Source organism: Dasypus novemcinctus, chromosome 5 (assembly GCF_030445035.2).
Source record: "Dasypus novemcinctus isolate mDasNov1 chromosome 5, mDasNov1.1.hap2, whole genome shotgun sequence".
NCBI lineage: Eukaryota > Metazoa > Chordata > Mammalia > Cingulata > Dasypodidae > Dasypus > Dasypus novemcinctus.
The window spans coordinates 155009033-155029658 of NC_080677.1; the positions used below are offsets into that span (position 1 = coordinate 155009033).

At 48.7% G+C, this 20626-nt stretch overlaps 1 protein-coding gene across 17 annotated transcripts in view; it reads right to left on the minus strand.

Annotated features, from left to right (window-relative positions):
- Positions 1 to 1105: 1105 nt before the first annotated feature.
- The window catches only part of SVIL (supervillin), a 235390-nt gene continuing 215869 nt past the window's right edge, over positions 1106 to 20626 (minus strand). For all 17 annotated transcript variants that reach the window (XM_071215467.1, XM_071215465.1, XM_071215466.1 and 14 more), the window contains 9 exons: positions 15445 to 15596; positions 11987 to 12092; positions 11218 to 11425; positions 9279 to 9412; positions 7440 to 7595; positions 6153 to 6296; positions 4999 to 5123; positions 2182 to 2337; positions 1106 to 2094 (listed from right to left, as the gene is read on the minus strand). In XM_071215467.1, the coding sequence (XP_071071568.1) occupies positions 2008 to 2094; positions 2182 to 2337; positions 4999 to 5123; positions 6153 to 6296; positions 7440 to 7595; positions 9279 to 9412; positions 11218 to 11425; positions 11987 to 12092; positions 15445 to 15596 (1268 nt within the window). In that variant the 3' untranslated portion in view covers positions 1106 to 2007. The remainder of the gene's footprint in view (positions 2095 to 2181; positions 2338 to 4998; positions 5124 to 6152; positions 6297 to 7439; positions 7596 to 9278; positions 9413 to 11217; positions 11426 to 11986; positions 12093 to 15444; positions 15597 to 20626) is intronic.

Below are 20626 nucleotides of genomic sequence, written 5' to 3' on the forward strand. Positions count from 1 at the left end.
AATTGGGGGCCATTTCACAGTAGTAGATATATACTATTTTAAAGCACTTTGGGACAATCCCATAGTAATGAATTCTGCTAATGACAACTATTGTATTAACTAAAGCCAACTTTTCAGTGGAAGTTACCGTAGGAACATAGGTAGCTTTACTTTTATCTAAGAATGTAGGCAATGTCTCTAAATATATTTTATTTTTTTAACTTCTCACAGATGCAGGCAGCCCTGCCTCCTTTCCTGCTTTCACTAGCAACTGGCCATTTCCCTGCTCCTCTTTCCACACAGATTATGGAACATGCACCGTTAGCCCTCTCGCCTTTTGCGTCTTTGGAGAGTGCTCCTTGTTTGGGTTTTATCTACAGTTTCTAGGTGCCTGACTACATTCTGTCAACGCTCATGCTCTCATGTTTCTATTGTAATGATCATGAGAATACTGGCCTGGATCTAGTACTTGATCATTTTCAAAGAGCTTCCACTTGATCCTCACCTGGGATCCCACGATGCAGGCAGGGCAGCTAGTATTGTCTCCTTTCCCCGAAAAGAGGGAACGGAGGCTGGAAGTCTCAGTGCCTGTCTGACATGCGTCTGGTGCAGCCCCGGATGGAGACCCATAATGACGTCAGGAGGCTTCCGGCAGACGGGCTGGTATTCTCTACGTCAAACTGAGACCAGGAAAGAGGGGGAGGGTGATGACTCACTAGGCCTGTGGAATGTGTTCAAAGCCACAGATGTGCAATTTTAAGAACAAATAAGGCTTGTGAAGAGTTTTCCAACTCATTTCTATGTTTTCTAAATGCCTTATATATTCAATTAAAAAAAAAGAAAGGCACCGAGACCCTGGCTTTGAGAGGTAGTAATGACAGCTGCAGCATAAAGAGCTTCTCTGTAGAATGAATGACGATTTGCAAAAGTACGTCTTCAGGCTGGTACCTAGGACGAATTTTAGGGACCAGTATCTATTTAACCTTATTACTTTGCCTAAAGTCTTTCCCTAAATGAAAACCAAAATTAGAGCAGTTAATCTTTAATGCTGGAATATCGGTTCACAAAAAAATATTGTTTTTTAGAAAGGAACATGCTTGGAAGTCAAGGTAAACCAGTCAATTAATTTTGAGTTTATTCTGAAGCTTTTATTTTGGAGTCCTATAGCCCAAGAGACATGTGTCATGTTTACAACAGGTATTAGAAATTGAGATGTTTTTATTTCTATTATTTTAGAGTAAAACTGTAGATAATGTTCCAAACCATCATTGAAAATGCAGACCAAACTTTTCTGTATATAAACTGTACATAAAAACAAGGCACTATACATTTTTGGGGCTCTATTAAGGTAGAAAGGTGGATCCGCATGGATTTGTAAGAGTCCACGCCATTACATACAGATTCTTTGTTCATTTTAGCACCTGTGGCAGCACTCAGAACAAGTCAGATCTAAAGCTGAAGGAAACGTTTCTGAACGTGTGTCAAGATACATTTCGGTGGGAGAGCTAATTCAACAGAAGCAACTCCATCTACTTTTTAATATTGTTTTGACACCAAAGAGATCTTGAAAGTGAATGAATACATACTGCTTTGTAAAATACATATGCGATTTATATGGTGTATATATAAATATATATATATATTTTAGAATTCACAAACTATCAAAATAACACTTTATAAAGAGAACTGCTTCAAAAAAAAATAGGCAACCCCCAGCTGGGATAAGAGGACAGGTTGGTTGCTGAGGAACCACTGCTTAAGTGCACATCAAAGATCCTTTATTCACATCACCTGCTGAGTTGCTGAAAGGTTTCCCAAGAGTTCTCTGAAACATTTACAAAATGCACAACTGCAGGACAGGTGGACAGGGCTAATAACTTCAGGTTTTGAAAGGCTGATTAAAAATATACCTATATTTTAAAAAAATACCAGTCTCCCCCTCCAAAAAAAAACACCGATACCATTTTCCTGGCCCAACGGTCCTGGCAGGGACTCGCCCGTCCTCTCTCCCAGCCATGGGCTGGATGCTCAGAAGAGACCTTTGGCCTTCTTGAGGTTGACCTGCTTCCAGGAGGGCAGCGCGTTGTACTCCGCTCTGGTCATGTCTAGTGCAAACTGAAGGAGGCAGCAGGCGCCGCGGGGTGAGTGCGTGGACCAGGCATGCCGCTCAGTCGCCCCCCGCCACCCCCGCGAAACGCTTACCTCAAAGTCTTCGTCGGTCAGATAAATTTCAAGCTTTAGAGGATCAACCCCTTCGGGGAGAGGCCGGGCTAGGAGGTCAGCCAGCGGATAAATGGTCTTACACAGCCTGGCTAGGACATCTTCCACCAGGGTGATCTGGTTGGAAACTTCCGTATCCTAGAGTGGAGGAGAGGGGGAGAGGAGCTGTCCCAAGCTGGGAATGTGGGATCAAGTGCCGGCAAGGAAGAGAGCCCTGTCCCATCCCAGCAGAGCAGAGAGGCAGGGGCTCCTCCCTGCACCTCACGGGTGAGGAAGGGGAGGCTCTGAAATGTGCGGGAGCTTCTCTGAGCCCTGTAGTCCCTCCCAGTGCCTGAATTCCCCGCCACCAAGTGGAAGATAAACCCCGTTCTCAGGGCTGCCTTGGAAGAACGGTTTCGGGAACAGCCGTGTTGACTGGAGAAGATTATTTACTTTGAAGTCTGACCATCACAAGCACTCGAATAATGGAATTTGCTTTAAAATATTTAAAAATAATTAAGCTCAAAAGAAATCGTGCCTCTTCCCCACCCCAAGTCTTAACCCACAGCAGGAAAAAAATAAAATAAAAAGAGAGAGAAGGCATCTAGAGCGTTCCAGAATCAAGCTCTTATTTTTTTTTATTTTTTAATCACGGTGCTCATTTAATCTGGAACATGTCATTCGGAGTACCTCTGTCTTCCTCCATTCAACTGGGGACCCCAGACGGGGTGGATGGGCGAGGAATGAGAGGGCTGCCGCTGAGCTCCAGCAGAATTCTGGGGCAGAGTGGCGATAAAAAGGCCTGCCCGAGCAGCCTGCACCTGACTCCGGCTCTTCCACCTGTTACCTCTGAGACTCTGGACGAGTCACTCTGTGCCTCAGTGCCTTCAGCAGTAAAATGGGCACAAGAAGATGACTCTTAAGGGACTGTTGTGAAAAATAATGAGAAAATCATGTAAAGTGCTTGGAGCACTGCCGGATCCGGTGTTGAGTTTTCAGTAAATGTGAATTATTATGATTGGTTGGCGTGGAAGCCAGGCACTGTCCACTGTCCGAAGGCCCCAAAAATTATACAGCCTGCTGCAGACCTCCAACTCACCTGCAGTGAATTCAGAAAATCGATGCAGTTTACATCCCTGAATTCAGACTGAATGGGATGACAAAAAGTATTTGTAATCCCTGCAGCCTTTAGGTTACGCTGACCGCAGGTTTATGGCGAACAGTACCTTTTCCCTCCGGCTGTGCCCCCTTCTGCTGTAGATGGGACGCGACTGGCTAAAGAGAGCTGGTCTGGGTCAGCAGCCTGCGTGTGCTACGAAGCGGGCTCTGTCCACTGTCAGGGAGCGCTGACCAGGACTTTTGTTTAAAATTATTCAGACCTCCTTTCAATACACTAATCTCATTTACCCCCCCAAAAACAGCACTCCTACACAGCAACACAACCCAAAGTCTACAGGGCATTTTTGGGACTTGGGAATTGTCCTGAATGGCATTGCAATGACAGATACAGGCCATTATAAATCTTGCCATAACCTACAGAATTGGGTGGGAGTGTGTATAAACTATGCTGTAAACTATAATCCACACTTAGTGGCAATCGCTCTGAAATGTGTTCATCAATTGCAATGACTGTACCTCACTATTAAAGATGTTGTTAATGTGAGAAAATGTGTGAGGTGTGGGGAGTGGGGCATATGGGAATACCCTTTACTTTTTATGTGACGTTTGCACAATCTAAATAGCTTTAAAAAATTAACAAAATAAAACAAAACAAAAAACCCAAACCAAATAAATCCATCCCCTTCCAGACCCCAAACCCTTGGATTGCTATTGCTAGAAACGTTAACTCATAAACAAAGACATTCTAGAGAGCTGTGTGTGATGTGTTCATGTGTCAACTTGGCCAGGTTATGGTCCAGTTGTTTGGTCAAGCAAGCACTGGCCTATTTGCTACTGTGACGATATTTCCAGAATCATCAGTAAGTTGATTGCATCTAAGGCTGATGGCATCTACAGTCAACTGAGGAGCTTGCCTCCTGCAATGAGGGATGTTGCATCCAATCAGCTGAAGGCTTTAAAGGGAGGAGTGATGATTTCGGCAGCCAGAAGGGGCACGTTCCATCTCGACCCAGTGAGCCAGCTTCTCCTGGGGAATTCACAAAACAAGTTCCCAGCTTCTGGCCTGCCCCATGCAATCTGGACTTGCCGTCCCCACAGTCACATGAGACAACTGCTATTCTATCTCCTGCCAGTTCTGTTTCCCTAGGGAACCCTGCCTGACACACTGTGGTAGCATCCTCTTTTCATGATATTCTGGTGACTCACACATTTTGGTAAATAGAGCTTATGACAAAAGTTCCCTGTGGTTATAGCAGGTGGTTTCACAGAAGACAATATTAATGAGATAGTCCAGGCGATTCTCAATACATTCATTCATTTAGTTATGTGAAAATATTAATTCACCAAATTCATTTTGTGTCCACTACACAAAGTTAATGGGTAAAATATGAGACTTTTGTTGTGTCTTAGGTGGACCTGGAATATGAAGCAACAGGTTTTCAGCTAACAGAATATTGAGATACCAGTTCTTATCTACCTATCCTCCTCAAAGCCAGGAATTCATCTCTGCTTGTAAAATTTTAAAATTTGAGCATCATATGTAGGAAATTACCAAAATACTTTAATTGTTGTCCGCCTAGGCCTTTTCTCTTCCTAAGCGAATTCTATATAAAGAGGTGCCAAAGGGAAAAACTGTTTTGCTTTTTAATGCAGTCGGGTGCTTGTCTCCTGGCCTGGCCAGGGGCGGGGGTCCCTGCTCACCATCTCGGAGATCTCGGCGATGTCCTCCCGGTGCTCCCAGCCCGGAAACATGTTGGTGAACGTCAGCGGCTCCAGCCCCGCGTGGATCAGGTAGGACTTGGGCGGTGGCTTCTTGAGGTTTTTCCCTGTAACTCCACAGAAGGCAAGTGTTAGCACGCCACGCCTCCGTCTCCACTGATTTCCCTGCTTCAGAGCTCTTGACCTTCATGCTTAAAGGGGAAGTGAGCCGGTGTTTACAGCAACCACTGGGTGACTTCCCAAAATGGGTTAATTTTCTCCAGGTCGCTAACGGTGACACTGAACCTGAAGTGTGGACGCCTTCTCATGTCTGGGCCCCAGGAAGGGAGGAAAGCCTGTGTGGGGCTTCCGAGTCCACCCCCGGGGATTCCTCTGGTTTCCTCATGGCAGGACCCAGTTCAACACGGACCGCACAGCCTGATGAGAGCGCCTGCCTAGTCCACTTTTGCAGGAACAGCTATTTATTACTATGGAACTCTGCGAGAAGAGACCCCTGTAATATCACTCAGTGCAATCAGAAGTGTCAAAGAAACCTAAAAATTCAGCTAGCTTAATTACTGGCCTCCTCGTTGTATCTGAAAAGACCAGAGACTTCAGGTGGACGGTATAGTAAGAAGCCAGGAATTTACCAAGGATCTTGCTTTTCAGAGACGATACTAAAAATAACAACAAATGAGAAAAAGGTTCCGATTTGCTTTTCAAGCCACGTTAAGGCCATTTCTAGTCCGACAGGGCAGTGCTGCCTGCAGATGACGCCCTGCGGTGGAGTCCCCTTTCTCTGTATGATGGGTCCTGAGTGCAAAAGGGTTTTTCGCAGCTCAGGGCTTTCCGCCGTGCAGCCTTTAACCTTGGCAGAATGAGAGAGATGGGCTCAGACTATGGAAGAGAAAAACTCATTCTCATTCACGCTGGCAGCCGAGAAGCTGCTAACCTCAGAAATGAATAAACCTCAAAAAGCTAAGGGGAACATGATCCCCCCGTCCGTCTGCCCAGTTGTAGCAACGCTGTCTGACTCACGCAGAAGGAGAGGGCTGCGGGAAGGACGGGCTGGGGGCTGGGCCCCACCTTGGCGGCTGCCCGGGGGTCCAGCCTGGCGGCGGCGGGGGCAGCCTCCTCTCGGCAGGAGCCTGGCTCACCTTTGCAGTACTGGAGCACCGTCTCCATGGCGCTCTTGCGGTCCGAGGCCCAGCGGATGCGGGCGGAGCCGGCGATCTTGTTCTCGATGGGCCACCAGCCTTGCCAGAGGTACACCTCGTGGTGGTTGTCCACCAGGAAGAGCGCTGGGGGGCAAGGACAGACAGACAGCTGGGGCCTCTCTGGCACTTCCTGGCCACGTCTCTCCAAAGTGGAGGTTCCCCCTCCTTCTCTCCTTTGACAAGGGCAGCAGCAGGGAAATTCCCTTTGGGGGGGTAAATTCAGGGACCAGGGACAAACTGCGGGTGCCCCTGACAACTCAGTCCATTTGCTGTTTTCCTTTTTTTAGGAGGTACTGGGGAAAGCTGGCACTCAACCACTGAGCTCCACCTGCTCCACAACTCAGTCCTTAGAAAGTTCGAGCAGGAGAAGCCTGTGGGCAGTGTGGGGCATCGGCGGAGCATGCATCTTTGCTTGCTTCTCCTTTGCCTCCTTCAGCTGTAGGCTGCGGGGCCCTTCCCAGGACCGCCGGGGCGGAGCTGGGGGGGAGAGAGGAGAGGACACAGGTGCCACCGCGAGGCATGCAGGCTCACCTCCAAAGAGCGTGCTTGAAACTGGAGATGGGGAAGGGGAGGGGTGTAAGGGAATGCCTTACACTCTCGGTGTCACTCTTCTGTCATCTACAACCTCTTCAAAAATAAAGTTTATCATATTAAATAAACCAAACCAAACCAAACCCTGGAGAGCGCACCACAGGTGCCCACAGGCTGCTCCTGGCTATGGCTGCCCAGCAAATGATTTTGCTGTGACTGCTGCTGTTACGGATTTACAGACTGTGGGTACTTCATATAAATAGAATCAAGCAATGGTGGCCCTTCTGCGTCCGGCTTCGTCCACTCAGCGTCACGTTTTTGAGGTGTAGCCACGTCGTAGTGCGTGTCAGCACGTCACTCCTTCGTGTGGCTGACTGGGACCCACTGAATGGCTACACCACAATTTGTTTATCCATTCACCTGTGGACGGACATTTGGGCTCTTTCCGTCTTCCGGCTACAGTGAATCCTGCTCCTACGGACACGCGGGCACGGGCCAGTCCCTGACACCTGTGGGCAGGTTAAGTAGCCGAGCCTCATGCTTTGACCATGGCATGTGGATGCCATCTTCCTTTTGGGGTAGCGGTTAGTATAGGAAGTGTTTTGGCAGAGATCCTTGGCAAATAGAAACCGCTTAATAAATGCTAAGGTAAGATAAGAAGGCGCGCCTTCCGCTGCCCGGCCTGCGCAGCCTCACCTGGCTGAGGTGCGCTGTACAGGTCTTCCTGCAGGAAGGGCATAGAGTTGACCACAGAGGGGTCTCGGGCGGGGTATATGAACTCCGTGGCCGAGAAGTCTCCAGAGGAACTGCTGAGGATGAACAGGCGGGGTGTGAAGTTAAAATTTCCAGGATCTTTGAAAGAAAAGAGAACAAAGCTAAAGACAAAATGCACATCGAAGTACGTTTCAGATAGGCTGAAGAATTAATGTAAAACATGAAATAAAGAATGAGAAGAAAAATCGGTAGGTTTTATCTAGGTTGGTAGGCGGGGAAGGCTTTTTAAATCATAACAGAAGAAGTCATTGAAAGGGAAGAGACTTATGTGTTCACTGCATAAAAATGAAACATTACATTGTAGGCAAAAATGGAACAGAATGAAGAGGCAATTAACTAAAAGGGGAAATAGTAATATATAGCAATTTGCTGATATCTTTAATACACGAAGGAATATAGTAAGGAAAAGATAAACACCTTAGGAAGAGCATCTAAAAGGCACAATAAAACATTCACCAAAGGAGAGATACAAGTGGCTAAAATAGATGTATGTGTTTTCCAGTAATTCTAATTTAAAACAACGTTCAAATGTCAGTGTCCTCAGCAATTTAGTGACGAGAACAAGATGGTGCTCTGAGTTTATGATTAAGCTGGGAAATGTATGTTACACTTCTGAATATTGCCGGTGAGAATGAAACTTGGTGCTAATTTTCGGGGGGGACCATAAGAGTTTTAGAACTTTAACACAGCAGTTCCATATCTAGGAATCTATCGTCATTAGGAATGAATGCAGACAGTTACTTTGAAAATTGTTTACAACTGCATTATTACATAATAATGAGAAACTGGGAACGACTCAAGACTCTAACCACAGGAGACTGGCTAAGTAGAGGTATGTTCACTGTATACACCCTGCGGCCATTAAAAATCAAAATATCAACAACTTGGGAAAACAGTAAATAAAGGGGGAAAGCAGGTTACAAAACAGTAGGTATAATATGACCCAGATTTTATTTAAAAAAATAGATACGTATATATACCATAGAGAAATGTTAATTCTGGTGACCTCTGAGAAGTGTGATTGTAAGTGTCTGATATTCTTTCTTTTGTTCTTTTTTCAAAGGAGGTACCAGGGATTGAACTTAGGACCTTGTACATGGAACATGGGAAGGAGGTGCTCAGCTCCTGAGCTACACCCCCTACCCTGATTTTCTTTTTTTTAAAAACTTGTCTCTTTCACACATTTTCTGTCATCAACATGTATTATGTTTCAAAAGCGAAATAACGGTTTCTAAAAAGCAAATAACGGTTTCTAAAAAGCACTTTGGGCAAGGTGAAAACTCTCGTGCCTCAGTTTCCTCATTTGTAAAGCTGGTTAAGTGCTGGGTTGTGTGGATTAAATGAGTTAATACTTGAAGGTTCTTAGTGCCAGGCTCATTGCTCCTGCTTCGTAATCACTAGCTTTTCTCCTTATGTGTATCTGTGTTTTAAGAAAAGCCAGCAGCAAACTGTGGCACTGCTCGTCTGGCATCCTGTGCTCTCTCTTCCAGCTCTACCGCCTTATAAGGCGCCACACACGCCATCTCTCCCACGGAGCCGTATCCCTTTTCCCGGGAGGAAGGAGCTTTATTCCTTTTTAACTCTCAACTGCCGTCACCAGGACCTCTTTTATGACACCCACTGATGTTTTAGAAAATTTGCAGCCCGAGGAATCACATACACTCCTTACAGCCTCCGAGAAGACCGCCTGGGTCTGGCTTCCTGCGTGTGGGCCCCGCAGGTGCAGGAGCGAGGGGGAGGGCGGGCCCCCGCGCCGCTCACCTTGCAGCATGCAGTCGTAGGCTTTCCTGTCTCGCCGCCCCAGCGCGTCCCAGAAGCCCAGGGGCTCGGTCCCCTCCTCGCACTCGTGTATGGTGACCTTGCTGCTGCTGTGCAGTCCCGCTTCCAGGGGGCACCTGCGGGGACAGGGCGGGTTGCCCGGGATTCCGGATGACAACTACACTGGTGCACCGCTTCTCTTCCACCTCCTAAATGAGTGCAACGTGCTCCTCAGGGCGCATGCGGGCAAGGGGCGTTTGCTCCCTGGCCCTGCCTGGGGAGGGATGTCCGGTCACCTGACTGGGGGGTGACAATGATATATGTTTCCACATCGCGCTGCACGCTGGATGCTACTTGTCCTCTGCAGCTAGAATGTAAGCCTCAGGAGGACAGAGACCTGCACGCGCTTACTGCTAAGCCCATAGTCCCTAACCCGGGCCTTGGCCCAAAGCAGGGGCCCAGGAATTACCGGGTGAGTGAAAGAGTGGACTTACTGGTGTTCTGCTGGGGAACTATTGTGATTGGTAATGGAAGAAATTGTAGAACTGAGGTGGAGAAAGTGGCCACGGTAGCTGCTGAGGGTAGGGAGAGGGAAGAAGAGATGTGATGTGGGGGCATTTTCAGGACTTGGAGTTGTCCCGGGTGGTGCTGCAGGGACAGATGCTGGACATTGTATGTCCTGCCATGGCCCACTGGGTGGACTGGGGGAGAGTGTAAACTACAATGTAAACCATTATCCATGTGGTGCAGCAGCGCTCCCAAATGTCTTCACCAAATGCAATGAATGTCTCACGATGATGAAAGAGGCTGTTGATGTGGGAGGAGTGGGGTGAGGGGGGTGGGGGGTATACGGGGACCTCTTACATTTTTTGAATGTAAGATTTAAAAGAAAATAAAGAAGAGGGAAAAATCCCCAGGTGCCTCTGAGTCCCTCCCTGCACTTTGCTGGCTGTCCCCCGCACCCCCGTGCCTCGCCTGAAGGCTGCTGCATTGATGAGACCCTCTGCTCTGGATCTGTGCCTGCTGGGTGGTCCGCTGCCCCCATGTTCCTCGAGGACCTCCCCATGCAGTGCCACATGCCATGGCAACCACGGGGCAGCACGTCCAGGCTGCACTGCCGTGGCGCCCAGAGACGGCGTTTACCAAACCACACTCGGCTGGTGCACAGCCGGGACGCTGTGAGGTGCCCCCGGGTCTGTGGATGGGGTTCCTCTGATGGCTGTGATTCCCACTCTGCATGGCTTCTGGGAAGGGCAGAGCGTCCCGTGCAGGCCACCCCACAGGAGTGCCGAGGACGTGGCGGCACACCTCGGCCTGACTTCCCTGGCCTCGGGTTCACTTCCTGAGTTCCTTACTGTGCTGTGCCATGACGTGCCTTATCCGTTCCAGGGGCTGGCCGTGGGCGCCCGCCTGGAGGAGGAAGTGCAGCCCCTGGGCAGCCTGGTGTGCTGCCTTCAGGAGCAGCTTCCCAGCCTGACCCCGGTGGTGACCTGACAAACTCTTGTCAACGCTCCAGGGCTCTGTCAGAGCGAGAACTCTGAATCCCTAAACGTATCTGAATATCCTTCAATATCAAAGGACCCCAAACTTTGTAATTCAACAGCTGCATTGTGCCTATAAAGAAAATAAAGTACCAGCTGGAGTCATTTCCCTTGCCCTCCACCCTGTCTTTTAGGAAAAAAAAAATGTATACCTGAAAAATACTTGGACAGTGTGGCTTATGTGAGCAGGTAAATCCTCAGCAAGGCTCGCGCCTGGGGGTTTGGAGTTGGCTGGCAGCATTTATAGCCATCCCTGGCTGAGGTCACTTTAAGCACACAGGGGTTTCCCCCGGGACCCTTGGAAATCCCTTCACCTTAACCTGCCTGCACCCCCATAAATCATGGGGTCCCCTAGGAGGCCCCTTGGGCTGGAGCCTTTGTTCCGGGGACACGATACTCACTGTTCCTTTATTTTATTTGCCGCCGTCCTTCCCACCTCCTTCGTGTGGGCTTGTGCTTTGCATCCGTGCCACAGGTAAATGAGGGCTTTATTGACGTTGAGAACCACCATGGACGTCCTGGACCTCAGGCTGCTACAGTGGCACGCAACTTCCAGCAAATTCCCTTCCACGGGAACCTCTCCTCGGACGCAGTACAGCCTCCACTCACCTGCAGGGGGCGCCAGCGGCACAGAGTTAGGACGGACGCCGGGAACCTGCCACTCCACAGCGTGCGCGGCGCAGGCCTGGCCGCGGCAGGAAGGCAGGCTGACCCGTGGCGGGGCCGCCTTTCCCGCCCTCCAAAAGGCAAATCCTTTTGGAGTCGGAAGCAGGCTGCCAAAAGCGAACAGAGCCGAAAACCGAATTTTACAAAAATGTATGACCTGGTTAAGTCGTGTAACAGGTGTTCTCTAACAGGCCCGAAAGTTAAGATTTTAGTTGCTGGATGCTGGTCAACAAACATCTCATGATTTATACCAGCAGATCCAAGGGAGGTTTCAGTTAAACGTGAAGTAATCGCCCGGGCTCCTGATGCAAAGCTGGATCCTGAGGTGAGCGCCAGGGGGTTTCGAGCGCCTCATAAAGCTGATTTATAAGGCAAATGTCAGGAGGCTTTCAGGGGGAAAGCCACAGCCATATGAAGAAAGACTTTCTGGAAGCCCCCTTGGCTATAAAAATACCTTACGGGAGAGAGAAAAACAATCTAATTCCAACAGTAAAAGTGATTTACTCTGCGTGTTTTCTTCTTCTTCTTCTCGTCTCCCCGAGTGCACCACCATGCCTCCCTGGAAACACTGCAGGAAACACGGGGGCTCCTTTCCCTGAAGCACCTGGACCTAAAGCAGAAGACATTGGAAAAAGATAACACTTATTGGATGTTCAAAATCATAAACATAGCACAAGACTATGATAGAAAATTTGAAAACGATCAAAGAATACAAACAACAGCCAATGATAATACTAGAATCTACAGGTAACGACTACTAAATTTCAAGTGCATAAGCCTCCAAGTATTTTTCAATTTTCAGGTAAGAGCTTGACCAAAAGGGGGAAATGGTAAATACAGTTGAATTTTTATGACTCGGTGATTTCAAAGTGAGTCGGGAGGTCATTCCAGAGGTTACGCTGATGCATGGCTCAGCAGCTCTCCTTGACTGCCACAGTAAACAGTGCCTCCAAGAGTGGGGCTCCTGAGGGCTCTAGAGACATCCAGAAACTGTAAGCAAGGCAGACAGCTCAGGAATTGGCACCCTATCAGCAGGCCTTTCTTAGGAATTTATGCTCCCCAGTTTAACAGACTTAAGACTCATTTATAGGTTCTCTACACATGGCTTTTCTGCCCCTTTTATTTGAACCCATAATTAGCACTATACTTGATAAATATATGTCCCAGAGCCTTAAATCTTTGGTCTGTCCATGTGCCAGTTGAGCCCTGAATTTCAGCAGAGTTGTAACACCTACTCTCCAGTTCATTGGACTCACTCAGGACAACTGACAAGGAGATGATGATGGACAATGCCCATCCCAAGGAACAGAGAGGTGTGCAACTGCAAGCAAGAGAGTTCCATCCATCTGCCCATGGGATCTATGCCCCTTCTCACTTAAAAACAGGGTGGGCATCACTATCCCTCAATCCTAAAGATTGGGGAACGAACAATGGACTAAAATAGACATTATTATTCTTTTATAGACTTACTATCATTCTGGCCATAGAAGAACTTTATTATTGATGGCAGTGACTACCAGAGGTTCTGAGGGATGGAAGAGGGAAAAATAGGTGTAATGGGAATATTTTCAGGACTTTGGATTTGTCCTGCATGACACTGCAGTGACCGATACAGGCCATTGTATATTTTGTCATAACTTACAAAATTGTGTGGGACAGAGTGTAAACTACAATGTAAACTATAGTCCATGGTTAGTAACAATGCTTCCATATGTGTTCATCAATTGTAACAAATGTACCACACTAATGAAAGATGTTGTTAATGTGGGGAGGGTGGGAGGGAGAGGGAGTGGGGCATATGGGAATCCCTTACATTTTTAATGTAGCATTTATGTAACCTAAAGCGTCTTTAAAAATAAAAAAAAAGTTAATAAAAAAATATTTTTCAGGTATACATTTTTTTTCTAACCAAAAATAGGACTGTTGTTTAATGTTGCTCTACACCTGATTTCTCCTTCAGTGTTTTTCTAGGTCATCAAATGTCCTTTCAAAACCTGAGAGTTGATGGTTTAAGGGTATTCCATGGTATCAGTGTGCCATGAGGGATTTAAGCACATTTTTCATCAAACACAAGTGTCGGCAATGAGAACGACCAATCACTGACGTGGCGATTCTGGGGAAAAATGCTGTCATTTGCAACCATCCCAGGAGTCTCCTCACAGAGGGATGAGCTGACACACGTGGCCTCTCCCTTGCCCGCGAACGTGGCTCTCCTATCAGGCGCGAGCAGCTCAGGACTAGGGCGATTCACCTAACTCTCGCTTGGGCAAGACAAAGTTTTCCCTTGAAGAGGAGACTGTCTATTGAGCCCGGAGGGTGGGAGCACGAGGGAGTCAGCATTTCTCCCTGAGGCCCCATTTCGCATAGCCAAGGGCCATTTTGTGGCAGTTTTGTATGTCTAACACGATTTTCCATCTGTTGTGCTGGTACAAAAAAGTAATGCTCAAACTAGAGGGGTTAAAGCTCAGAACTCTCTGGATGATTCTGAAGGCATGAATAAAACATATTCATTCCTGATCCTCCAAAGAGAAGCAGCACAGCTTTTCCCAAAAAACAAAGGGTAGTTGAAACCACCCACTGTTAGAAAAAAATTAAAATGTAATTACTGCTTAAAACTATTTTTACAATATAGTCTGGTAGAAAAGATGCGTTTAAATATTTTTTAGGGAAAGTGATTTGTTCTTAGAGCTTTGGAAGGCTGAGAGAGCACTGATCTATTTCTGGAGAAAATTCCTCTTTTCTCTTTCCTCAATGCTATGGCTAACCATTCATCTAGGACAGCAAAAATATTTGAACATGGTGTTATGCTCTCCAGAAGCCCAGAGTGAACTCTTCATTACTGGTACTATAGAATAGGACACAAGACAGGGATAACCCAGATGTTAAGAAGAGATGTTTGCCAAACAAGTATACATTTCCAGCCTGATGCAGGCACTGGGGTTAAAATGAGGGGACACCCACTGCCCCTCTCGTGCTTGCAGGGGGAAGGTGGATAATGGATGAGCACACAACATAGCTATATAGTCTTACCTAGCAGTAGGTGCTATGGAAACAAGGCACAGAAAATGGATGAGACTGTTGGGGAGATGGGGAGGGATTTGGATATAATAGGGAAGCAACGTCTGAAGAGGAACCTGCATCGTATGAGGCTAAGAGTTGTGTATGGATCTAGGGGAAATGGTGCAAAGGCCCTGGGGCAGGTGGGACGAAGTAAGTCTGAGGAAGGGCAAGAAGGCAATGTGGTCGGAGTGGCTGGGGCAGATGCAGAGGGGAGGAGGAGGTGGAAGAGGGGGTCTGGGAAGACCACGGGGGTCCTGGAGACCACTGGAGGGGTATTTAGATTGTCATCTAAATATGATGGAGGGTAAAGCAGTGACACAATCTGATTATGTTCCAGAAAAATCACTCGGGCTGCTGGGAGGAACACAGACTATGTAAGAATCCTCAATTTTCCCAATAATTTCTGATATATCCTTAGATTTGTGAAACTGAAATAACTGATTGAAAGTCATATGCATTTTAAGATTCTTGAGTCAAAACTGCTTTCAGAAGGGCTGTACCAACTGACACTTCTCCACAGAGGCACACAAGGGTACCACCCGACTGCGCCCTTGCCAATCCCGGATCGACCCTTTTGAATATCTCTACCAACTTGAGAAGTGGAAAATGGCACCAATTTAAAATCTTTTTATTTTTAGTTAGGTGGAAACTTAAAAACTTACCCACTGGCCATTTGTACTTGCTTGTGGACTTACTATTTACAGGTACAACATTGTGTTTAAAGTCAGCCTTCAGCTGCGGGATCTACCTGGCCGAGCGGTAGAGAGATGAAGTCCAGCACAGACTGCTCTCTGGAGAAGCCAGATCAGGGCTCAAAGTGCTTTGGACAACCCTTGCCTTTGTTCACTGGAATCGGGCGGTTAGGGAGGAGGCAGCGCAACCACGGGCCCCGGAAGGTGTACCTGGGCGCCTCTTTCTTCATCCAGCTCCACCGTCATCAGAGCCGACGTCCCCTTCTCGCTCACAGTTGAGTGCCGGCCTTGCCAGAAGAAGTAGACACACTTCTCTTTGCCGGCCACCCTCGCCGAATGCTCTCCCTTCTGTCGACTTCCCACTGCAAACGAACAGCAGAGCAGAGGATGAGGGGAGCTGCTGGCAAACCAAAGCAAGAGGAAAGAAAGGGCAATTTCAGTTCTCCGGGTCTACGAGGACAAATGGTGAAGAAATAGCTTCAGGACACCGGGCTGAGGAGCAATCACTCACAAACCGCAGGAATATACCTCTGGGTACCAGAGAAGAGAAAAACCACCTTCCTTCCAGGTAAGGGACCCAGAGCCTCCAACAAGAGAACACTGATCTGAACTCTAAGAAAAACGCCTGTCCATCTTGGAGGAGGGTGACAGGCCCTTCAAGTGCGGGACAAAGGAAAAATGTGGCAGTGAGAGCAGGGCCCACGCCTCACAAAGAGACGCTCCTTTTCCGACTCACGCCATCCTTTGGCGAAAGACTAGCCGGTGGAGAAGAGATATTGAAAACAACAGCTGGGCCAGCTTTAAGCACGAAGGAAAACATTTAGACACTTAGAACTCTTCCAGTAAAAAAAGAAAATGGAGACGTTTCCAAGTTCTGTCAGAAATGGCACCAATAAACTGCTAATGTATCACTTTCATAAAATAATCTGGGATTTCAATAATGTCTGTCACAGGGTTGTAGCCAGGATCAAGAGCTGATTACCCTTCCTGCCTGGCTGCCCTCGTCGGCGCTCAGTAAACATGAGCGGCACACGCAGCGCAAACGCCAGCTGCTGGCTCTGAAGAGCAGCCGTGGAAAGTTAATTGGGCAAACGGTCATCTTACAGGATTTCAGTCCTCAAAATCTCTAACTTCAGGGATGTGTTTAACTCTCAATTGCCCTCATCCATTCCTTCGACGATTATTTACTGAGCACTTACTCTTTTGGAAAGCTGGGGTTTACACAGATGGTCCCTGCTGGCATTCTAGTTGGGGGAGATGGACAATAAAGGAAGAGATGAACATGGTCAATGCCGAGAGAGCAGGCAGGGGGATGGGACTCAGTGCGGATGGAGGCCAATGGACTTCTGTGGAGGGCAGGTCTTTGGAGATGGGTGACACTGGGTCCCAGTGACTCGGCAGTGGAGCCTTCTGGGCCGAGGGTCAGGAGGCCAGATTCCCGACTCCAGGGCCCGGGCGGTCCCAGTGTGTGGGATCAACACTGGGAGATCACAGGTGGTCAGAACGTCCATGCACATTAAAAACTATTTAAAATAGCTTTGATTTCTCTAGTTCCACGTTCCCCCAGTTTGTCTTAATTCTGATTCCATTTTCAAAACCACAGTTGTATTGCGGTTTGAAGATAAGAAGAAAGAAAACCCACTCGTTTTAAGTTCTTAGGAGGTCAGAGGCCATATTTATTTAATTTTTTGGTCCTGTGTTAGCCAAATACTGTAGAAAACAGTTTTCATAAAAGATGACGATAATTTCTCAAAATATTTTGCATAAGCACAGCCTTTAGTGCCATCTACTGAGGATCTGAACTGGGCAGGTTTGTGTATTTTTAAGTGCACAAAGTAAAAGAGGAACAGGGCATGAATAGATTACATACCAATCCCCAATTAATTTGAAAGCCATTCAGTGGAAGTTTCTGCTAATTTAAGGAACAAAAACTTGCCTGAAGTTAGCGATCCCATTCTTCAAAGTAATGAAAATTAGGAGCCTCAACTAGTGCTGGGGAATGATATGCTCAAACTGGATCGGAACAGTTGATATATACCTTAATATTCGTTAGCCTTTAAATACATTGTGTAAAGGCACATTCATGCCCAAATAGCCACCTCTTACATCCTAACTTTCTAAAGCAGACTTGAGGACGTATACCTACAACAGAATGGCATTTATTTAAAAATATTTCATGAAACAGTTTTGTTCACTCATTTCCTCAAGATCCTCACATTTGAGCCTACAAAACGCAACTTCATTTCTTTACAGCCTCTTTAGACCCCAGTAAAGCACTGAGGCCTCACGCCCACAGGACACTTTTGAGAGTTTGCAGCGAATCGTTCTCGGTTTAGGAAAAACAGCAAACGGCGGTGTGAGGAGGTGCTCGTGGTCAGCGGCCCTGCACCGGGAGCGCTTTACTGAGCACTGGCTTGGCCCAGCCGCATGTGGGGCAGTCCAACAAGTGGCCCGTCCTGCAGCACCTGGATGTCACTGGGGAGACCACTGGCCGCTGGCCCCTGCCCCTTCTCTGGCCACCACCGCTCCCTTCCCTTGTGGCCAGCGGGGTCAGCGGGGATGAGCTGCTGCAGCTGCTGCTTCAGTTGAGCCGGCCCCGGAGTCGCGGCGCCACTGGCCAGCCCTCCAGGGACAGCTCCGGGGACCGCAAATGCCACGGCCCGTGCTTTTCTGCTCCCAGAGGGAAGGCCTAGAGTTGCATGCGCCCTGCTCTAATTTAATTCTCCACAGCTGGACTTCTTCAAAGTTGTCACTTTCCTCGTAAAGATACTGGGGATCTGGCTGTGAGCTGCGCGTTGTGGGTATTGGAAAGAAATCCAGAAAGCACTTGCCCGGGTCAAATCATGATTTTGATGGGCTGCTAAGTAAATAGTCTCTGCAGGTCTTGGAAATTTCAGGTTTATTGTTTTTAATTAATTTGCTTTAATATAATTTCATCCAGCCATTCACTCACCATTCCTACTTTCTCATAACTAACAGCTAAGGTAAGAAAACCGCTATGTTGCAAACCCTGAAGCCCTGTGGTCTCCTTTTACAAAGCACGTGGCTCCTTTCTTTTATTTATTTATTATTTATTTATTTCTCTCCCCTCTCCCCCCACCCCAGTTGTTTGTTCTCTGTGTCTATTTGCTGTGTCTTCTTTGTCCGCTTCTATTGTTGTCAGTGGCACGGGAATCTCTGTTTCTTCTTGTTGTGTCATCTTGTTGTGTCAGCTCTCTGTGTGAGCGGCACCATTCCTGGGCAGGCTGCACTTTCTTTCGTGCTGGGCGGCTCTCCTTATGGGGTGCACTCCTTGCACGTGGGGCTCCCCTACGTGGGGGACACCCCTGCGTGGTGCTGCACTCCTTGCGTGCATCAGTGCTGTGCATGGGCCAGCTCCACACGGGTCAAGGAGGCCCAGGGTTTGAACCGCGGACCTCCCATGTGGTAGATGGACGCCCTAACTGCTGGGCCAAGACCGCCGCCACATGGCTCCTTTCTATGCTTTAAGAATGGTTACCATTGCTTTCAGAGGTTGTTCCTTTAAGTTTTCACTTCCCCCACTCCCAAAGTTAAACAGCCTATTGTTGTCTCCACTGCCAACTGGCAGCCCCGCTTATGACTTCAGCTGCCAACTGTGCATCAGATCAGAGCGCTGAGAGGCCATCAGTGTCCAGCACGGTGACTCCAGGAGCTGGGATGATTTTGTGGTAGATCCGAGGGAGCTTATCCTCAAGTTAAACACAGTAATTATGCTGTTTGGAGAACCTCAGCAGGGCTTTCTCCAGCCCCTCCAGGCCCGGCGCCCTCTGGGAGCTGCGCAAGGCAAGCCCTGCTTCCCAGATGAGAAGCCTGAAGTTCACGCTGAAAGGCTCCAGCCTGCGGACTTTGCACGGAGCACAGGGCCGCCTTCAGGCCAGGGCACAGGGCTCTTCTGATTTCCCCAGAGACGAAGAGGCTGGGAAATGCGCTGCAGCTGAAGGAACCCAACCACCCAGGGGTCCTTGTCCGAAACCCACTCCCCTAGAAGGAGAGGCCTTGAGCTGCCGGGTCGGCCCCCAGGCCTGGAGCTTCCTCCTCCTTCCTGCTCAGGGGCCACTTCAGCTGCCCGGCACCTTCCAAGTTAGGGTGGCACAAGCTCGAGTCACCCCTGCCGCTGGGTCGGTGTGGACCTTCTCTGGGGCTCTGGGAACTGGGCTCCTGCGTTCTTGTCACCAAACTCCCGGCCTGGCCCACGTCCAGGTTCGCCGCTGCCGCCTGCCCACCCCGGCTCCACTGAGGCCAGCCTGGGGCTGAGAGGCGGAGGGGCTGGGTCTAGCCGTGCCCCCTCTGCTCCTGCGGGACGTGGGAAGGAGCATGTCTAGAGAGGGCAGGGAGGTCCGGGCACACGGGTGGCACCTTGGCGTGGGGTGGGCAGGGGCAGGTCCAGCCCGGCAGCCTCCTGCCCGCCGTGTGGATGGCGTGCGCCCAGGACCCCTTGCCCCGCCCACTGCTGGCCAGGCCTTGGCTTCCCGGCTTTTCCCGCTCACTGACAGACCCAGTTGGGATTCTTGCCTCCTCAGAGGCACGAGCTCCTGACCTCTTACTGCTCTTGCCCTTTAGACCACAAGCTGCTTGAAGGCAGGGTGTCATGTATTCACTGCGCCCCGCTAAGTGTCGTACAGAGCAGGTGCTCAGTAAATGTTGTAGGCTGATTAATAGACTTCTTTTCTCTCTTCCCCTTCCCCTCTGCCGCCCAGCAGACTTATTTTTGATCAAACAGGAGAGAAAACAAAGGATTATAAATTGGCGGATGACTGCTTGTTTCCAGGGGCTCTTGGGGGCAGCCTCGATGGCATACAGAGCTGCGGTGCCAAAGCTCTCCTGAAAGGGTGGGGAGGACGGAAGAGTGGGCACCCGCTGCTTTTGGGCAGCGGCCCCCTGCTGTCCTCTCCATGTCTGGAGGGAGAAGTCCACTGTGAAGGTTTTTGTTATAAAGGCTGTTCCATCGACAGGGACGTGCACAGCTCTCACCATGCGTTTGCTCTACCACATCTAGCCCCGCGGCCAGAGCGGCCGGCCTTGGAGGAAACTTCCTCCTTGATTTTTAATGTATTTTGTGTGTGCATTTACTAGAGTTTCCCTTCACCATTCGGTTTTGGTTTTAATTCATCCAGGTACGCTTTACTTAATGACTAATTCATCCAGGTACGATTTACTTAATGACTATGAAGCAAGCAGCACGTGGTCAATATCACTGGGAAGCAAATCGTCACTTTCACAGAAAACCTCTGGGAAGGGGCGCGGGGGTGGGCGTGAGGGTGCTAGAGAAGAAGACATCACAGGGGGAGCAGTGCCAGCTGGGTGGCCGTTCTCCCCTTCTTCTTTTAGCCTGCAAGGTTTGGCCAGTGGGGCCCCAGAGGAGCTGGGCCCG